Here is a 20,883-nt window from a genome sequence, read left to right on the forward strand (position 1 = left end):
ATCCATGGTCCAGATCTTTCATTCCTTTGTATAAATCCCCCGCCAACACGTGCGCACAAGCAGGCCGTGTTTGCGTCTGCATGGGTTTGTTGTTTGTGTTATTGGCTTCTTATCTGTGAAAGACTGATAACCACCACTGTGGGGTAATTCTCCATGTCAACAAAGAAAACACTGTTAGCTCTTTGAAAGCTACTCCACCCACACACAGACCATCTCGGGTCTGACCTTTCATGAGCTTGTTTGGTTAACATCTCCATGTGGTCCCTTTCTTAAATTTACAACAAAGAACCCTGACCACAATTTTACATACAGTATATTAGCATCTCCATCTGAAAGAAGGCTAGAGAGACCAGCGGAGTGATAAGCACCTGCAGTAATGCGAATCTAGCTTCAATTATAAAAAGATCAGGTGGTGAGAGGATAATAAGAAACAGGTCACATGCTCAGGTTTTGGTGTGGTTTACTTGTTCAGGAAATAGAGCCAGTCTGCGTGGGGTCTCCCCCTTGTCCCTAAACCACCAGTCCTGTTAATGCACTAGATTCCTTTCCTAATCTCCTCTCCCCCCCCATGGGAAGGTGTATGAAGCCCAGGCACTGAGCAACATCCCCCTCCCCTAAGCAAGAATCTGGCACAACAAAGGCAACAAAAACAGAAGAAAGGAGAGAACGGCATTCCAGGGCACCACAGTGGAACGGCAGGCTCGGCTTTTAGCCATCGGATCCGTGGAGATAGCGTCAGTGCAAATAACTTGCACTAATGACGGCTCTTGGAATCGGCTTGCCTTATCTCGGCTCGATGTTTGGTCATTTAACCCTTACAGGAAGAAAGGAAGCTGCCTGAAAGCTTTTGGAAATGATTAGTTTAGGAACGCTTTCTGGATTTAGCTGCTTACCTCTGATCTGCACTTTCCAAAGTTTATGAGCCAAAGTTAAAAACGTCTGTCAACAACCTTAATGTTCCCCGTGAGGCAGCATCATATAGGCTAAGCAAGAATATACAGGAAATAGAAAAATGTAGATGTAAAGGTTTATAAGAGATTCTTCAATCTGTTATTCAAGATGGGTTTTATTAAGAATTTATCATTACTTCAGTATTTTGTAGTTTTTGAAGAATACTTGATGAGGCATGCTGTTATTGAAAACTAATCAATGATTGGGTGGCATGAGTTGGCCTGATTTTCTCTGTAGCCATAACTAGCCTTCTTTTGTGCCACAGCACTGTCCTGAGTTGGTATCCACTTGGTACTTTTTATCCATTTACGCTTGCATTTCATGGCCTCCCTGTGGCAGAAAACTTTTTTTGCTTTATCATAACTTATTGTCTGTCACAAATCCCTGACATTGGAGACTCCTTCCATAAATCTTAAATAAACATCTGTGTATTATTAATATCACAATATATTGAGTTTTGAAGTTCACCATCTGAGGAATCAAATTCATGAATTAAAAAGTGTTGTGCCATAAGTGCTTAGAATGTTGCATCTCTTCTGCAAACACCCGAAAACCTCTACAGTGGAACCTCGGCTTACGAATCTTCACCTTAAGAATTGAAATTATGTAAGAAGTTTGCATTGGCATACAAACAAACTGAACCGAACCGAACGCTGGCTAAGTTGCGCATACATCCGGGAGCCATTCAGAACTTGTGTGCGTCATTGGAAAGCCAAGCAAAGCGAGTTTACGAATTTTTTTTTAGTCAGTGAAAACTGTTTCAAACGAGTCAGCCCACGATACCAAAATTGTCTTCAGCATGCGCTCAAAAGCTAGGTAATTTTTCGGGCGTTTTTTTGTTGACAGATTGGTGGCGTGGGCGGTCTGTTCTATTTTTAGCCCAAGCTTAGTGGAATGACTTCCTGTGAGGAGCCTTGACATGGAATGCTTGGCTTGGGTCAGTTCTTTGTAAGCAGCCATACAGTTTACACACGCTTCATATTGGTAATATTGGTGATATTTTTGGTTGGCTAGAACGGATCATCAGCATTTACATTCTTTCTTATGGGAAAGTTTGTTTAACAATACAAATTTTCACAATACAATGGACTTTCCTCCAGAACACATTAAATTCGTGTGCCGAGGTTCCACTGTATTTGTTTAAGGACAAGGGTTTTTCCTCATATGCTTCCATCATCCTGAAGTTCCCAGCTCATCAGACCAGTGTTTTCATAATGCGCACTCTGCAGATGTCACGACCTGTAGCTTAGATTTTGAAGGTGTACTTCTTTGGAGGATGCGGTTCCTCCTCGTGTGATCCTCAGCATGCTATACTTTATCCACCATCTTTCCAGGACTATTAAATAGCAGCCTTTAACCACGAACACTTTCTACCTCGCATAAAGAACTGTACTTCAGATTGGAATTCCGTAGCATGCTATAGGGAACGTTTGATCACCCCTCTGTCATGATGTTAAACGTCTAAATCTTACAGAACGTGCAGGAACTAGTAGTGTGTTTTCTTCAAAGCACCACACCTTCTTCAGCACAGGCTTCGAAGCTTATTATAGACCCAAGTGTCCACGGCACGTCCATTTTTCTCCTTCAACACGGGATTGACTTTCTGCTTTCTTGCTTCGGTTGGATGGAACAGCCGGCGATTTTGTAGATAGGATAGTGTTTCTCCTTGCACGTTTTTCAGCTTTAGTTCTGGAATTGACTTTCTGAATAGTAGATTAGATCAGGTAGTGTGCTCCAGAGAGAGGAGCTGTTAGTTTTAGAATAATGCGCTAATTAAAATTGCTTGAGCAGGATCTGTTATTCAAGGCGCTCTGCTAATGAAGAAGTGGATGGTGCCAAATATGAAATTAACCTGCGCTGCAACTCGCTGCCGGGTTTACGGCTATGTCAGCGGGGGTGTGTGAAGGTGGATATACTGCCACGAAGCACATGAAGCATGGAACACTGAATAAAACTTTTAGGGATCATAGCGTCGTGAGGGTCGGTGAAATCTACTGCAACCTTTTTCCAGTCGACGTTGCTGTATTGTATTAAACTGGGGTAGATTTCCCCTTTTAACCCCATTTCCTCTCTGCAGAACACTTGTGCACCTGCTATCAGAGCAGTGCAGGTATTGTGTTGATAAAAAAAAAAAAAGACACCGGTGGAAATGAAATGAACTTCTGGAAAATACTTTATATAGTAATTTGCTTAGTGCCTGAATGTTTATTTCACACCGTTTCTTCGGGAATACATAGGGAATAAAAGCGAAGAAGCTCAGAAAGTGATATCGCTGGAAAACTGTCTTTTGAAATCCAATTCTGACAAATTGCTTGGTGGCCGACTTTGCGGAGCTCTGCTGGAGTTCATTGATTTTGGTTTGTGCATGTGAGTGAGATAGCAAGGAAAATCCTATAGTGTGTTTCATTAAAAAAAAAAATTTATAGTGTATATATAATTACATGCACTTTATTTTCCTCACTCCTGGAGGAGTAAGATAAATGTTGCACCTGTCCTTGCATTATTTCCTAGTCTGCCCCCGGGCACTAAACGTGAAGGACGTCTCATGGGTAGGTACCTAATATGTGTAGTTAAATCATTCATCAGCTGTACAGGGTTGGCTTCCTGAAGGTACTTTTCTACATTTTTTTGAAAAAGAATGAAAGACCGTTAGCTGGGTAAACATTTTATTCTCAGATGGAGATGATTTTAATTATTCTCGTTCGTCCATTATTGAGGCACCAGTCAGCAATTCTGAGCATATACTGAACCCACATATGTCCACTGATCCACAAAGGACTAAGAATGGGATCCCGCAGTGCAATCCTGAGATATGAGGCAACCCCCTGTGGTGAAGCAGTGATGGGGCTTAAATCCAGAGCATCTGCTAGGACCATATCCAAGAGTGGCCATGGTGAGGAAGTGAAACCAGGGTCACTGTTCACCATCAAAGCCTTCACCCCCCCCCAAGAATCCTGTGTCTGACTCTCATGGCCTTGAGCAATCTCTTTATTTATTAATAGAGTTTTTCTATCATGCCCTGCCACCTTGATGGGAATTAATGGTCTGCAGTTGTTCATCTGCCTGACTGGTGTAGGCCGCTACTTAACACGTATCCCAAGGGTTTAAAAAACGAGGTTGTGTTTTTTTTTTTAAAAAATTTTTCTTCTTCGCAAACCATGCCAGGCATAGTCACCGATCCTGTGGGTGCTCCGGGGCTTGAGCACCCACGTAAAAATGCACCATTAATTAATTTCAAAACCAATTTTGAAATTTGGGAGCCTTCCTGATTGGTGGATTGGGTGTGATTTATGAAATCGTTGTAGTAATGTCGTTTAGTCTTTGCGTTTCTCTTAAATGGACAGGTTCGTGATTAAAACGAAAACGTCAGTTGACTCAAGCCTCTCTTCAATTAGCTGCCATTTTTTGAATTTTTGATGTCGTCCTCAACGTCAAGTAACGCTAGCCACAGAAGCAATGAAGCTGGTAGACAGAACTCTTGAACATAGCGAGAAAAACGGAAAAAAACATTCCCCTGGATAGCATACAAAGCTACAAAAAACAAGGTAATTGTGGACTGGGTTGGTGTGCTGAGCACCCACTGGCAAAAAAAGAAATGGGTGCCTGTGATGCTAGGTATTTGGTAATCAGCCAGTTTCTTTATTCCCAAGTTTGTCGTTTATTTGTTTATTTATTTATTTTTTGTTTAACAACCCTTGCCAAACGTGACTTATTTGTAGCAAAAGGCAAATTGCATTCGTTGTTTCAATCTGCCTCCCTCCATATGGCATCCAATGGGAACAGGAAGAAAAGGTGGAGTCCTGGATAGGATATTGCTTCTTTTTTTTGTCTGCTCTGCTTTCCTGGGTGGCTGTGTAGACAAGTCCCTGAGCTAGCCTGTCTTGCTTTGATGACTGAAGGAGATGGAGTTCCAATCAGTGTGGTTAATTACTGTGTCCAGAGGAGGTGAGAGGGGCAGCAGCGAGTGAAGCGGTGGGGAAATTACCAGAGTGCTCCTGGGATTTGCTATCTGCTAGAGCCGGCAGGTTGGCTCTCTGACATCAGAGACCCTGCTTCATATTTTCATTTACTGCTTTTGCTACCAGTCTTTTTCTCTCATCTACCCCAGTTCTTACCAAGTTATCCCTAGTGTTCTTTTGGGATTCACATCTGAACCACAGTTCTAATTGACATGGAAGATGACGATGATGTCTTTTTCCCGGTTGGATAGATGAGACACAGAATATTCAAGATTCAAGAAGCTTTATTGTCATTTCAACCACATATAGCTGACGCAGTACATAGTGAAATGAAACAACGATTCTCCAGGACCTGGTGCTACATAAAAATACAACAACAAAGTTCAGCACAAAACAACACCACGGAGCTCGGACAGAAGTTTGTCTTAGCCACGTAAAGTGCACAGTGTGCAGCTAGGTGCAAACAGAGCATAGACAAGACAGTGCAAAAGACAATAAATACAAGAAAGACAACACAAAAGAACACAGGACACTTAGCGCCGAAAAGAACATGTGTAATGGAATGTGAGTGAAATAAAATAAGATAAAGTGAAATGATGTAAAAAAAAAAAAGTATTGTGCAGCGGTTGAGGTAGTGCAAATAGAAATAAACATAAATATGACTATAGCAGCAGATGACAGGTAGAGGTAGTGCAATATATTTAATACAGTGAGAGTAACCACAATAATCAATTCTGTCCACGCAGCATTTTTTTGGAAAGCCTCATTTTCCTAATGGGCAGGTGTGGAATTCTGTTATTGTCTTACAGTAAAAGAGAAGTAGCTCTTTTTATTTCTTACTTCACCTGAGGCATGTCCCTGTTTCTCATGTTTGATAGCGCCAAGAAAATTGACTAACCAAAGTAGCTCCCTGGCCTGTGTAAATGAATCCGTGGCACATTTTGAATTTATTCATCGTGGATGCCAAACCGCCTGAGCGCTAACTCTCAGCAGATGTTATGTTTAACAGGAAATTGAAAGGATAGTGTTGAAAATGGTATCTGTTGTTTTGTTTGTTTGTTTGTTTGTTTGTTTTTTGTGCATCTTTGTCAGTTATTGGCTTTAATGCATTTGGCATATATTTACTTTGATAATTGCAATCAATGCCAGTTCCACTTAACGTTTGATAATTCAGCTGAGTACAGTTGCAGGACGCCAGAGTTGGCTTGAAGGTGGTGTACTTGGGTTAGCCCTGGAAGCAGCTCGCAAAACCCTGCCAAAGGAACACAGGGTAGCTTGAGGTGCTTGGAGCTGAAAAACTTGGATCCTTTCCTCTTTTATTTGCCAACTGTATATGTGCCAAGCCAATAAACCTGGCACGACAGCCTACCAATCATTTTGTACAGACTTTGCACCTTGGACCCTCGCTGTGAGGGCAAAGGAGCTATCTGTGTATCCAGATCACCGGGGAGGCAAGCCGTGCCTAGCTGTCCCCGGCCTTCATCGACTCTGGCGACTGCTTAAGGAAGCCATACAGGGCAAGGCGGAGCTATGGAGCACAAAAGAAAGGGAAGCGAAATGCTCAAATGACAAAAGGCATCTTCCATTCCCTGCCCCTTTCCTTTCTTCAGTGGTGACAGTGACCTTTAAAAATGGTTATTGGTTCCGCCTCTGCATTATGTCCACACTTCAGCGCTCTCACACTTGAGAGAGGGGTCAACATTTAAATATCTGACTCTGAAAGGCTTCCAAGGTCTTGTCAGGATTTCCCTGGGCTTAATTAACTCAGTCAGTTTCCCGAGCATTCATTAAGTCTCATGTTTTATTTCATGGTGTGAAGGTACGCTCAGGGCAGTAGTCACATGTATAACACGGAGGTCACTGCGAAACACACGTGAGATTGCTTGTTGTTTGTACTGCAGATTTTAATTGGTCTGATCCTGATTTATTTTCTGTAACAGCAGCCCTGACTGTAGTGACAGGATGAATTACAGATATCTATAAATTAGCTTTTTCTGATGTAATGTAACGTGATGGTTTCTGTAGTTAGACCTTATGCAGGGACTGTACAGTATATTCACTTTACATTTCACACACATTTTACATTTCCATTTGGGGTTAATAAAGCGATCTGCCTGTCGGTCTGTCAGCCTATTTGTCTGTTTCTCTGTCTATCTATCTATCTATCTATCTATCTATCTATCTATCTATCTATCTATCTGTCTGTCTGTCTGTCTGTCTGTCTCTCTATCTGTCTGTCTCTCTATCTGTCTGTCTCTCTGTCTATTTTTGTCTATCTATCTATCTATCTATCTATCTATCTATCTATCTATCTATCTATCTATCTGTCTGTCTGTCTGTCTGTCTGTCTCTCTATCTGTCTGTCTCTCTATCTGTCTGTCTCTCTGTCTATTTTTGTCTATCTATCTATCTATCTATCTATCTATCTATCTATCTATCTATCTATCTATCTATCTATCTGTCGGTCTATCTATCTGTCTGTCTCTGACTGTGTTGTCTATCTGTATTTTTGTCTGTCTGTCTGTTTATCTATCTATCTGTCTGCCTGTTTCTATCTATCTATCTATCTATCTATCTATCTATCTATCTATCTATCTATCTATCTATCTATCTATCTATCTATCTATCTGTCTATCTGTCTGTCTACCTATCTGTCTGTCTCTACCTGTCTGTTATCTATATATCTGTCTATCTAATTTTGTGGCTGTCTGTCTGCCTGTCTGTCTGTTTATCTATTTTTGCTAGGTTTTCTATAGGGAGATTATTATATATGGTTTTGTGGAAGGAGTCTCCAGTGTCAGTGCAGGTTTCAGCAGTCAGAGGTGAAGCCCTGTCTTTAAGATTTCTGAGGTTGGAAGTTCTTCAGGATGAATGACTTTGTGGTTTCTCAAACAGGACCAGCTGCATTTTTTTTGTCTGATTGACTTCAAGAGAAAAGAAACACGAAACACTTGAGTGAACCTCCGTGGGTTTTTTTCTTTTTTTTTTTTTTTTTTGTGTTTATCATTTAAGTGATAATTTTTTTGGCTGTGTTTTCACATGTAATGTAACTGTGAAAAGAGTAACACTCTTTAATAAAAAATAAAACAAACACTGGGCAGTGTTACTATTGGAAAATAATCAACTTTCAGATGGTGATATTGACTCTGCTCAGTTTTATTTTCCGTCATCTTTGTTTCTTATTGTAATTTCCCAGTCTGAAGCTTCAAAAATCGCCATCAATAGATGCATTTACCGTGTGACATCATCACAGGAAAGTCAGAAAACAGATTCGTCTTTGAGGTTTATTCCGTCAAAGATGCCGACAGGCTCCCATTTCGTGAGAAGGCATGGGGTGTAGTTCTCATTGTGCCTGGTGGTGACAGATGGAGGGAGGGGAATGATGCTGGAAGATGAAGGCAAGCATGGAATGAAGCAGACATGCTGGAGGAGGGCAGACATGAAAGAGAGATGCGTTTCCAGTCTGCCTAACGAGGTCCTGATGCTCGGGGGGTGGAGTGACAAAGACCAGAGAGAGATAGAGAGAGAGTGGCGGAGAAGAAAAGTATTTATCCCTATCTTATCAATAAAGACTTTCCTCACGACAGCCTCATTACACCTGCATTTTTCGTTGTCTGAGGGGTTTTTTTCCCCTTTCCTCCTTCTCGTGCTTATTGTTTCCAGCGTATTTTATTAAACTGAAGGTCAAACAGCTGGGATGCTTCAGCTGCTCAATAAAGCCAGAGGGCATTTTCTCTCCTGGAAAAAAAGAAATGGAGTTAATATATAATGGCACAAGGATGAGTGTTGAATTTCTAATGCAGTGGCTGTGAAGCATCATAGAAGTGGTATGTTCCTTTATAACACACTTAGTTCACTATGTTTTATTTCAAAGTACATACTAGGTTTTTGCTTTTTTTATTCATTTTTGTTTTTGATTAATCACACGATCTTCTGAAATACTTAGTCGGGAGATTACTGCAGGACTATATGATCTAGTAGGTTCTGGATTTGCTATTAGAGAAATAATGACAGTTGTATTGTGTATAGATGAAGTGTTTCATTCGTCAGATCGCAGCATTTATCAGGTTTTTTATTAATTAAAAATTATCCATTTATATATTTGTTTGTTTGATTTGGTTTAACATCCGTAAAGCTTCCTGTTATCGCGTTCATTATAGCAGCTGTAAACAGTCGCTCTTTCACTTCGATTTCTTTCCTTCTATTGAAGTTAAAGAAACAAATTGAAGTGCAAAGCCTTCAGCATGACGCCTTCAAGAAAAAAATGCTAAATAAATGTTGTCTCGGTTTGGTTTATTGTACAATCAGTGATCAGTAACCTTGCTCAGTGTTTTGATGAATGAATGACTGTAGCTGAACACCTTCCGACCAATCAGAATCGAGGATTCAGCAGCCTGTTGTATAAACCGGGATAAATTACATCACAATACAATTTTTTTTATATAACAAGTGTAAATGGAACAATTCAGTTTAACTGTAACCTTTTACCTGTAACCAGAGAACCTTAATATTGTTTTTGTGAGAGAAAATCATTTTTTTTATTCCTGCTTTGCAACATTGTCTGTTGTTAAAAAGCAGTGCAAATAGAATTGATTTGAAATTTCCATGATACAAGTGTGTAGTTCTAATAGAATGGATATAATTTTGGAGATAAATAATTTGTTTTTTTAATTATTTATTTATTTATTTATTATTTTATTTTTAATTTTATTTATTTACTTATTTTACATTTTATTTATTTACCTATTTTACATTTTATTTATTTCTTTTTCTTTTTTGCTTTAAATTCATAAGGAATGTTGTCTCAAGGTCCTGATCACAGGTTGCTCTTTGCTCTTTTGATTCCGAGCAGCTAAACGTCACTGAAATCTGTGGCTTCCTGCTGAAGAGCATCAGGGAACAAGGTGTCAGGCTGAGGAAGTACCCACATGTAGCATTCTTGCCATTTTAGCTTTTTCTCATTAAAAACATAATAATAATACGAGGTGTTATTAAAAGCATCAGTGTCGCTCTACGGATTACCCACAGCGTCTTCCGTCAGCGCCGGCGTCTGAGAATAAAGCTGGCATCCCCTTCTAGCTTCATAAATTAGATCCACACATCTCAAGGGCACGTTATCCTCGTGTGACTTCATCAGCGCATGAAGGCTCGTTCCTGTCAGCAGCACCGGTGTCCTCCAGAGCGAGTGAACACCTTATTCATATGAAAAAGTTTATATAAAACCTGCCCCAGGAGAAAGAGTTAACGCTTTAGGAAATCGCTGAACGAGACACGACGGAAACACGTATATATTTTTTTTCCTGCTCGTCTGCGTAGCCGCGGATGCCTACGAGCGCTGCTTTGAGCCGTGCTTCCAAAAAGATCTCAGCCGTGGAATAAAATGGATTGCATGTCACTGGAAAGGAAGGTGAAGCTCGTATCATCAAGCAGACAAACTCATTTTCTTTCTCTGTCTCTCTCTCTCTCTCTCTCTCTCTCTCTTTTCTTTCTCTCTTCTCTCTCTCTCTCTGTCTTTCTCTCTCTCTTTTTTCTCTCTCTCTCTCTTCTCTCTCTGTCTTTGTCTTTCTCTCTCTTTTTTGTCTTTCTCTCGCCCTCTCTCTCTCTCTCTCTCTCTCTCTCTCTCTCTCTTCGTTCTCTCTCTCTCTCTTCGTTCTCTCTCTCTTTCTCTGTTTTCTCTCTCTCTTTTCTCTCTCTTCTCTCTCTCTGTCTTTCTCTCTCTCTCTCTTCTCTCTCTGTCTGTCTTTCTCTCTCTTTTTTCTCTCTCTCTTCTCTCTCTGTCTTTCTCTGTCTCCCTCTCTCTCTCTTTCTCTCTGTCTTCTCTCTGTCTGTCTCTCTCTCTCTCTTCTCTCTCTGTCTTTGTCTTTCTCTCTTTTTTCTCTCTCTCTCTGTCTTTCTCTGTCTGTCTCTCTCTCTCTCTCTCTTCTCTCTCTCTCTCTCTCTCTCTCTCTCTTCTCTCTCTCTCTCTCTCTTTCTATCTATCTCTTTTTTCTTTCTCTCTTTTCTTTCTCTTTTTTCTTTCTCTCTTTTCTCTCTCACATTCTGTCTCTCCTCTCTCTGTATCTCTTTTCTCTCTGTCTTTTTTCTTTCTCTCTTTTCTCTCTTTCTCTTACTTTCTCTCTCTCTCTCTCTCTCTCTCTCTCTCTCTCTCTCTCTCTCTCTCTCTCTCTCTTTGTTGTGAGGTCACATGACACGTCTTGAGTTGAATCAGCAGAAAATGAGCTGAGGTCATTTTGGAAAAACTGCAAACTTCTCAGAATACAGTGGAACCTCGGCATACCAATGCCCTCCCTTTCGAATTTTCGCTTAAGAATACGAACAAACCGAACCAAGCGCTGCGTAAGTTGCGTGTACGTCCGGGAGCCGTTTAAAACTTGTTTGCATCAGTGGAAAGCCAAGCGAAGAGTTTACAAATTTTATTTTTTTTTAGTCAGTGAAGGATGTTTTGAAAGAGATACCATGCGTTAAAGGTTGCCGAGGTTTCACTGTATCATGGAGTTTGCTTCATTTCTGTGTTTGCAAAATCAGTAAATTCTCAAGAGACTGTTAAACAGTTGGATATATTACAACAAAACGGCAAAAATAGAGTCTGTGCTGTTTAGTCATTTCGGATAAAACACGCCCTTCACTTCCGTTGCAGCAGGAATTGTGAATTGGAGCAAATATGTGGAAGCAAAAAACAGATGTTTCACTGTCGGAGAGAGAAAACCTAACATCCCACCATCCCTCACTCTCCTCAGTAGTCAGTAAACTGTTTAATGTCTCATTTGCATAAAGTTCAACTTTGCTAATCTGTGTTCCAACTTTACATCACTAATGGTGTGTCTGCCTGCTGTCACCAGAAATTAGCAGCTTTTACTGAGAAATAATGGCATCCGGCTGCTTTGTGGTGGTAGTGGGGGCTTAAGTGGTTAAGGCGCTGGGTTGTTGATTGGAAAGTTGGGGTTCGAGCCATAGCACTAGCAAGCTGCTACTGTTGGGTCCCTGAGCAAGGCCCTTTAGCTTCTCTGCTCCTGGGGAGCTGTATCATGGGCTGACCCTGCTCTGAACCGAGCCTCCAAAGTTGGGATATGCGAAGAAAGAATTTCACTGTGCTGTAGTGTCTATGGAACAAAGCTACCTTTTTTTTTTCTTCCCTCAAGCTTAGCCAGTGGGCTACTTGCGCTCAGATACATGACGATTTTCCAAAAGTCTTACATCTCTGATATAGAAACATCTAACTTTTTCTAAAATTAAAAAGTCAATAAAGTCATGCATTCCAAATCACATAATACACACTTGCACTATGTGATCTAGTGTATAAATTTTAGAAGTCTCAGAAGCCTCTAGAACTCTCAAACAAAACACTTTTTCAAGCAACAAATGACGTCCAACTCGTGTTAAGTGACTAAAGCCACCAGCTTTAGCATGTTGTGAAATAAATCACACAGCGACGCAACGTGCTTAGATTAATCTTAAAAACATTTGAGAGACGTCTTGTCCACCGGCGTGTCGATGGCCATCTTGAAAATTTTCTCATCCGGCATCAGTGCCTGGTAGCCCCGCCCCCTTTTGCTACGTAAGCAAAGCTGCGAGAGTTGAGTGAACGAAGTCTCCAATGCTTTGTACAACACTATAGTGTATAAGGATGTGATTTTTTTATTTTGTAAGCGTACAGGAATTTTCTTAGCTTTGCAGTAATTTGTGTGTGATGAAGCATGCAGGCTGAAGCCAATTTCTCCAAATTACTTAAAAGAAGTCGTTCAGGTTTATTTTTCGGGAGTGTGGGCGCAGTGGATGAAATGGAAGCATCTTGGTTATATCGTGGCTGTGTTTCTGTAACATTTACAGCATTACTCCCTTACTGTTATACAACTGAGCAATTAAGGTTTAAGGGCCTTGCTCAGGGGTCCAGCAATGGCAGATTGGTGGACCTTGGATTCAACCTCACATCCTTCTGGTTAAGGAGTCCTCAACCACTAAGCTACCACATCCCCCTATAAGTAGCCCAGTGGTGTGTTCAGCACACTGAATCTTTTCCTAATCAAATCATTGTTTGTCCACTTCTCAGTTCCAAACACTTCTTCTAAACAGTTACAGCTTATTTGCACTTTTTCCTCCCTTTACGGCTTCCAGCCCATTAAATCGTAATGACGGCGCTTGCATTAAAGTTTTCCTGTTGTCTGAAGCGTTTATGGACTCTGAGGGGAGAAAGTGCTTACTGCTCATATCTTGTTGCATGAATAAATGTTTGCATTTGTTTAGGAGGAATTCCTGTAGGCTTTCAGGAGCTTTTTTTTATTACTACAACTTTGTGCAGAATCAACCAGCTTTGATTGTGTGCAAACACCTGCATCCTTTCTGCCAATGGCTTTAACCCGGAGGGATGCGAGCGGGTGGAATGTAAATGATCGGATCTGCGGTGAAGCTGAGAGAATTTAAAGCTTGGACTAAAAGTCGGCACGGGTCTTAGCTGCTAGCATCAGGGTTACTTTTTGAGACATCGGCGTCTATGCCGTGGGGTTAAGGGAAGTAACGTCTACAGTGTGCAGATGGTCCTCCAGTTTGGCTGGTGGCTTGTATGGCATTTTGCGTGCCACACCGCCAGCCTTCCCACAAGCACCAGGGCTGCTAAAGATGCTAATGATTAAGCGTGTAGTTCTACTGATGGCCTGCAGGACAGAAGGGTGGAATTTCCCTCTCCGGTTCCACGGCCCAGGCCCAGGCTTTGCCATCTGTCTTCTTGCTATTCTGCCACTTCTGTCCCCGTGGCTCCTACGTGACGTCGTTTTCCACCACTTTTTCCACCGTGTCCTCACTCTGACCCGTTTATCTTTAACGCTCCGACTACGTTTTACATGGACGTGCTCCGAGAAACATTTCATGTCACCCGGCTGTCAATGTTTTGCACATAAACATCGGCATGTAACGGCATCCGTCTTTTTCCAGCCCTAATTCGATCCAGATGTGTTTGTGCTGGATCTGCTCCTCCTTCACGGCAATATTTTAGGTGAACGTTCACCGCAGAGTACCATTATCTTCTCCAGCACCAGAGTGAGCCGGCCAACGAAAGCAGCTGTTTTAGAGCTCTCTGCAGTGCTGTCGCAGAAGTCATCAGAAGTGGAAGCGTCAGCAGACGGCTGAGAGAGAAGTGCCGAGAGCTCCTTCTCAGCGCACAGACCACAATTACTGCCTCCACCTTCACGAAACATCCCACGCAGTCCATTACGGGGCAGTTCGGGAGCGTGAGGGAGGAGAAATGGGCTTGCACATGACACTAACTTCCTTCTTTTACCCTCCCCCGCGGCACTACACTTCAGATGCTTGCTACCGTGCAGTGCAGAATACGTGGGTACTACAAGCCTGGGGTTGTTTTGGAGTAAAGATGTGTGTAAATGTTTCCAGACCTTTCTTTCTGGCCTTATTTAACATGAGGTGTGATTTTGGTGACTCAGAGCTGAAGGCAACATGATATTCCATCAGTACTAGAAACCTGGCTAGGTGTGTGTGTGTGTGTGTTAGTGTGTGTATGTTAGTGTATATGCATCTCTGTGTGTGTTAGTGTGTGTGTCTACATGTGTATGTTTGTATATATATGAAGGGGCATAAAGCCTTTATTATCGCCACCCATGCCTTACAGCACAAAGGAATTCTTTTCTTTGCATATCCCAGCTGAGGAAGTTGGGGTCAGAGCACAGGGGCAGCTATGATACAGCGCCCCTGGAGCAGAGAGGGTTAAGGGCTTTGTTCAGTTGCCCAACAGTGGAGCTTGGTGGTGCAACAACCCACAGCCTTAACCACTTGAGCCACCATATATATATTATGTATGTATGTTTGTGTGTGCGTGCGTGTTAGTCTGTGTCTGTATGTGTTTGTGTGTTAGTGTGTATCTGCATGTGTATGTTTTTGTGTATGTTTGTCTGCGTATTAGTGTGTATTAGTGTGTGTCTACATATGTATTTTTGTATGTGTCTGTCTGTGTGCATCTGTTTACTGATTTGATAACGCCCACAAAACACCATAAAAGGCAAAGATCAGTGAGAGCGGAAAACAAAATGATGACTAAATGGTGCATGAAGAAGCTTCTGCTGTGTGTGTGTGTGTGTCTGTGTGTGTGCGTGCAGCTCAGCCAATGCAGCACGTCGGCCACACACACAAACAACTTTTTTCCTTTTATAGGCGCCATCACTTTTATTCCGATTGAGCAGCTAGTTTTAATAATGGATTTTCTTTGGACTGCTTTCTTTCAGGTCATTAATATAAAACAAATGAGTTTTAATGAGTTTTGTTTATGCAAATAAATTTGAATTGAATTGATTTTGAAGTAAATTGATCGTCGTAGAAGTTTCAACTCGACAAAGCAATCCGTATAAATAAAAGAAAAACGGAAAAGCTTTCATAGCATACAAACAAAACCCAATTTTTTCCGAACGAACTCGATTGTCATGCGAGAATGAATTAGGAATAAATTAGTTGGCATCCAGCTTGATAAATGAGGCTCGATGTGAGTGGAGAGGAATCGGGGGAAGCCTCATTATCGGAGGGTGCAGAAGGTTAGTAGAGTTTCAGGATCCCTTCCAAGCTGAAATGGCAGCAGTAGCGAGCGAGTCTCGCGCCAGCCGTGGCCTCGGCGTCTCTTCACAGCTTTTTCCTCCAGACGAAGCGAGTGGCTGAGATGTGTAGCGTTCTGTTTAGGATTCAGCTTATTATTTGGCACATTAGTATAAAAAAACGACCTTAAAAAGCTCATTATTTCAGTCTTGACTCGCGTCCTGCTAGTGCAGATAATTCTGGGTTATTTATTTAAACAATTTCTTGATGGCTCACGGGGCTGAGATTTGAATAATTTATGAGGACGGTGTAATTGCTTGTCCTTTGACTTTTGCATTAATGTTGCAAATAACTTTCATTTCAACAAAATTACTAAAATATTCAAATGAGGATTGATGTCCAATTTAGGCTTTATGAAATGACTTACGAATGAATTCTTCGTCTTGCGTCGCGATTTGCATATCGAGTCTCTTCCACAATAGACTTTTCTCACTTTGTAGATTTACAAAGTTTAAATTTCTCTATGTTTTGCTGCCAGACAACCCCCCCCCCAAAAAAAAAAAATGTATATATATATATATATATATATACACACACACACACACACACACACACACACACACGTATATTTGCTCTTTGGTGTTCCAATACTTTTGGATGAGGGTGTAACATAGGACAAGTGGTTATATTGAAATGTGATCTAAAGATAACTTTCAGGACTAACGAATTGACTCTCACTCACTCTATCTCTTATTATTTTTTTTATTGAGAACTTTTGAAGCATGGAAGTCTCATATATTTGTTGTAAGTGGTAGACTAGTGGTTAAGATGTTAGGCTACTGATCGAAAGGTTGCCCCTGCTGGGCCCCTGAGCAAGGCTCTTAACCGTCCATTGCTCAGTTGTATGAAAAATGAGATAAATGTAAGTGGCTCTGAATAAGGGCGTCTGCTAAATGCCAGAAATGTAAATGTCGATCTCTCCCTCTTTCACAGGCTCCGTCAAGAGGCACTTCAGCCCTTTCTGGTTCTCGGTGGAACCCTCAGATACGTTGGCAGTGAGGGGATCCCCTGCGTTACTCAACTGCTCCGTCTCCAGCGAGCTCCCTGCCAAGGTGCACTGGAAGAAAGATGGCGTCTTGCTCAACCTGGACGACAGGCGGCAGGTCCTCCCCGACGGCTCGCTGCTCATCAGCTCCGTCATGCACTCCAAACACAACAAACCCGACGAGGGCATCTACCAGTGCGTGGCTACCATCGAGAACCTGGGCACCATCAGCAGCCGCACCGCCAGGCTCAACGTCGCAGGTAAGAATTTCAGAAGGAACTAAGATTTTACAGATTAGATTCAGAGGTTGTCGTCATTCCGTTGGTGATATTGGCGAGCAGTTTTCTGTCTGCATGAGAGGAAAAGATGACCATAGTCTGACCTGACGGAAGTAATGCTTTCATTATCAACTCGGAATGTAACACCTTTTTTTTGAACCCCATTATTTTATAAGAAATCTAAATATTGTAACGTGTAACTCCCTCCCTCTCTCTCTCTCTCTCTCTCTCTCTCTCTCTCTCTCTCTCTCTCTTTCTCTCTCTCTCTCTCTGTCTCGCTCTCTCATCCCCACCCCCACTATTTCAGCCTCATCACTCTGAATATCAAGTGAGCATTTGCAGTAAAGTCGATTTATCGGATTTCTTTCTTCCCCAGCTTATCAATAGCATCATTGTTCGATGTAGGTTACAGTTCAATAAGGCGCGACGGCGCGTCTCGTCTCGTCTCATGTAGCTCCATTCTAAATGTTGTCAGAGGAGGTTTATCCGGCTCCGCAGTGCCGTCTTTATTACGGTTGTTGACGTGGCATGAAAGTGACCTTGTTTGGTTTCTGAGATCCAGGCAGCAGGGATTATCAGGTGTTTGAATTGGCCTGAAATTCGATTTGCGTTCCACCAAAACGCAGCCGCTCGGCCAACACAGCTTCTTCAGCACCTCGCTCTGTTTCTGCTCCGCAAAATCCTGGGCAAATGGACGCTGTGCCATGGTACACTACTTGTGGTTGAGTGTGAATAAACCAAACATTTCTCCAAACTTGGTTGAAAGTCTTGTATAATATTTGGGTTTCACTGATGCATCCTGTGAAGTGCACTTGGAAGTACACACTGGGAGTGCAGTCAAAACCTTAATCAGATGCTTTTTAAAGTTCTGAATGGTAAAAGCCCAATTTTTGATATAGTTTGAGGACTCTTGGGTTTGAGAGCAAAAGATCACCATAGTCTGTCCTGAGAGATCAGAACTAATGCTTTCATTACCTGACATTTACATCTGGATCAGTTGAACAACTCGGAACCTAACGCCTTTTGTTTGAACCCATTTATTTCACTAGAGATAAAGTATTGTAACGTGTGACCCGGTTGTGTCGTGTCAGATTGGAAAATGAAATAAAGCAGAAATTTTGATCTATCGTCCTACTGAACCTTTTGTTCTCAAACCCAAATGTCATGACGAAAAAAAATTAAATAGATATGGCCATGTGTTCCGATACTTTTGTTGGGAACTGTATCATGGGACACTTCACAATTTTAAGGAAATCTGATTTATAGATAACTTTTCCACTCTTTTTCCAGATACTCTCTCTCTCTGTCTCTTGCCCTGTCTTTCTCCCTCTTTTTCTCTGTGTCTGTAGCCATTTTTGTGATGGCTCTCCTCATCTTGTTGAAACTCCATTTTCTTTCTCTGTTCCCCTCTCTCTCTCTCTCTCTCTCTCTCTCTCTCTCTCTCTGTGTAGCAATTTTTGTGATGGCTCTCCTCATCTTGTTGAAACCCCCCCCCCCCCCTTGTTACCGTGACATGGTTATTAGTTTCATTATTATTTCAGAAAAAGCTGAGATTCTGATATTTATACACACACACACTCACACACACACACTCACACACACACACTCACACACACACATACACACACACACATATATATATATATATATATATATATATATATATATATATATATATATATATATATATATATAAATATAAATACACACAAAAATAAAAAACACACACACACAGAGTGAGAGTGCTTCACTGATAAGAACAGGAAACCCACAATAACAGGAAATCTCCACAATAAACCCACGTTATAACCGTGGTGAACAGAAAAGCAGCTCAGAGAATACACACGGCATCGGACAGTGAGGCTGATGAGATTGAGCAGAAGAGCACACCGGACTCTGCTCCTGTCAGCTAAGAACAGGAAGCCGAGGCTACACTGGACACCTGACAGTGGACAGCTGAAAACCTGAAAAAGAGCTTTGAGTTAAAGAACTTTAACTGCCCGGGTTCTGTGAGCAGTGTGTCAGAGTGCACTCGAAGTGTTTGAAATAAACATCTGCAGAAAACTTCATGAGCTGTGGTGCGTTAGGGATGTGGAAAATAGTCCCTTTTTTTTTGACTGTGTGTGTTTGTGTGTGTCCGAGTGTGTGTGTTTATTTGCGTATGCATGAGTGTGTACGCATGTTTCTCTGTGTTTGTGTGTCTGTCTCCTGTGCATGTATACTTCTCTTTGTGTGTGTGTGTGTGTCTCTGTGTGCATTTGTGCACGTTTGTGTGTGTGCATGTGTTTGTATGATTCTGTGCGTGAGCATGTGTGCATGTTTCTGTGTGTGTTTATTTGCGCGTACATGAGTGTGTACGCATGTTTCTGTGTGTGTGTTTCTGTGAGTGTGTGCAAGTGTGTTTATTTGCATGTGCATGTGTGTATGCAGGTTTGTGTGTTTCTGTGTACGTGTGTGTATGTTTGTGTGCGTGTGTTTGTGTGTGTGTTTCTGTGTGCACGTCTTTCTGTGTGTGTGTGTGTGTGTGTGTGTGTGTGTGTTTTATAGGAGATAAAGTACCCTGAGGCTTACAGACTCCTGCACAGGAAAGTGGGTTGTATACAGATTTAATTTACTTTCCTTCACAGCTCTTCAACATGACTTCCGTTTATTCAGAGTTTATTCTGTTTATTCATCAAGTGCTCTGTCAGTGTGGACATGCAGAGTGCATTCTAATACTTCCTGCTCCGAAAGGGTCCAGCTGTCACCCTCTTACTGTTAGTGCTCTGATAGTGATGATCTCTGATCACACACACACACACACACACACACAGCATGTAACACATCAATGCCTCAAAAGTTTTCTTACTAATATTATTATAATTATTAAAAAAGATTTCCCTTATTATTATTATTATTATTATTATAGCCCATAAAGTAAAATGTAATAATGCATTCCTATTTTTGTAATATATTTTTATATATATATATATATATATATATATATATATATGTGTGTGTGTGTGTGTGTATATGTAAATGTGTGTGTGTATATATATTTATTCATTTTTTATAATAAAAAAAATTAATTTATTTATTTTATTAACATTTCATTATTTATGTTTGCTTGTTTTCTCCCTTTCATCTTCCTTTCCTTTCCTGCTTCTCTCTCTCTCTCTCTCTCTCTCTCTCTCTCCCCTTTTTTATTTTTATTTTTAGCTTTAATAGCCCATAAACAAGTAATATTGTGGTTAATATCCTTGAAAAAGTGGAGGATTGGTGCTGAGTATAAAAATAAATAATAAGTTATAAGTATGTGTGTGTATCATATCATACATAGCTTGAAGCGGTCTTTCTACACACTCACGATTTTCTTTCTTATCTGTTCCGAGAAAGATTCGTCCTCATCCTCAGCCAGGTGAGGCTGTTTGTATTCGGCGAGCGTCTGAGTGAGATGATAGCGCCAAGATCAAAGCGTAGGGAATGAGAGCATGCTCCAAGCGTAACGCTAAAAAGAAAACACGCCTGAAACGAATGGTTTCATTTGCGTCCTCTACTCTGTGTGGCTGGTGTAGGCCGTGAATCCTGCAGGTCTGCCTGGATGAGCTCCAGCGCAATCGCTCGCAGCGGATACAGCCGTCGTTTTCCCTTCGTTTCTAGTTTCTAGGGAACTGAGGGTTTTGTACCTCTTTTATTTATAGTCCACTGCACACATGACATATAAAAATCTTTTCAAGCGATGGTTTATTAAAACACAGGAAACGCGTTTGTGAGCCTCGTGCATGGAACAGGCCACAGATGCAATTACAAGTGCCCCAGTTTACGAGCTGTTCTTTCTCACTTTCTGTCTCTGCAATAACAGTGTAAAGGTCATGTGTCTTTTTACAGCGGCATCATGTCAAACCGAATAGCTGTGGAAAAAAACAACGCTGTGACATCACCACAGATAAAATCCAATGAACCTAGATTATGCTTCACAGAGGGTGTGAGAGAGCTACCTGAGGAGAACGTCTGGAAGCCTGGGATTTCCTTAGCTTGTTACTGGCTTCATCAATCATGGGGGCGGAGTAATAAACAGGAAGTAGGGTTAGATGAAAATGCAATGAAATGTTTCTGAGGGGAAGATTGTACTTTACAAATGCAA

General features: G+C 41.4%; 1 protein-coding gene across 10 annotated transcripts in view; it reads left to right on the top strand.

Moving 5' to 3' along the window:
• The window catches only part of neo1a (neogenin 1a), a 147,206-nt gene that overhangs the window by 40,064 nt on the left and 86,259 nt on the right, over positions 1–20,883 (top strand). For all 10 annotated transcript variants that reach the window (XM_058400701.1, XM_058400702.1, XM_058400700.1 and 7 more), the window contains exon 2: positions 16,431–16,742. In XM_058400701.1, the coding sequence (XP_058256684.1) occupies positions 16,431–16,742 (312 nt within the window). The remainder of the gene's footprint in view (positions 1–16,430; positions 16,743–20,883) is intronic.

This window comes from Hemibagrus wyckioides, linkage group LG10 (genome assembly GCF_019097595.1).
Source record: "Hemibagrus wyckioides isolate EC202008001 linkage group LG10, SWU_Hwy_1.0, whole genome shotgun sequence".
NCBI classification, from domain to species: Eukaryota; Metazoa; Chordata; class Actinopteri; order Siluriformes; family Bagridae; genus Hemibagrus; species Hemibagrus wyckioides.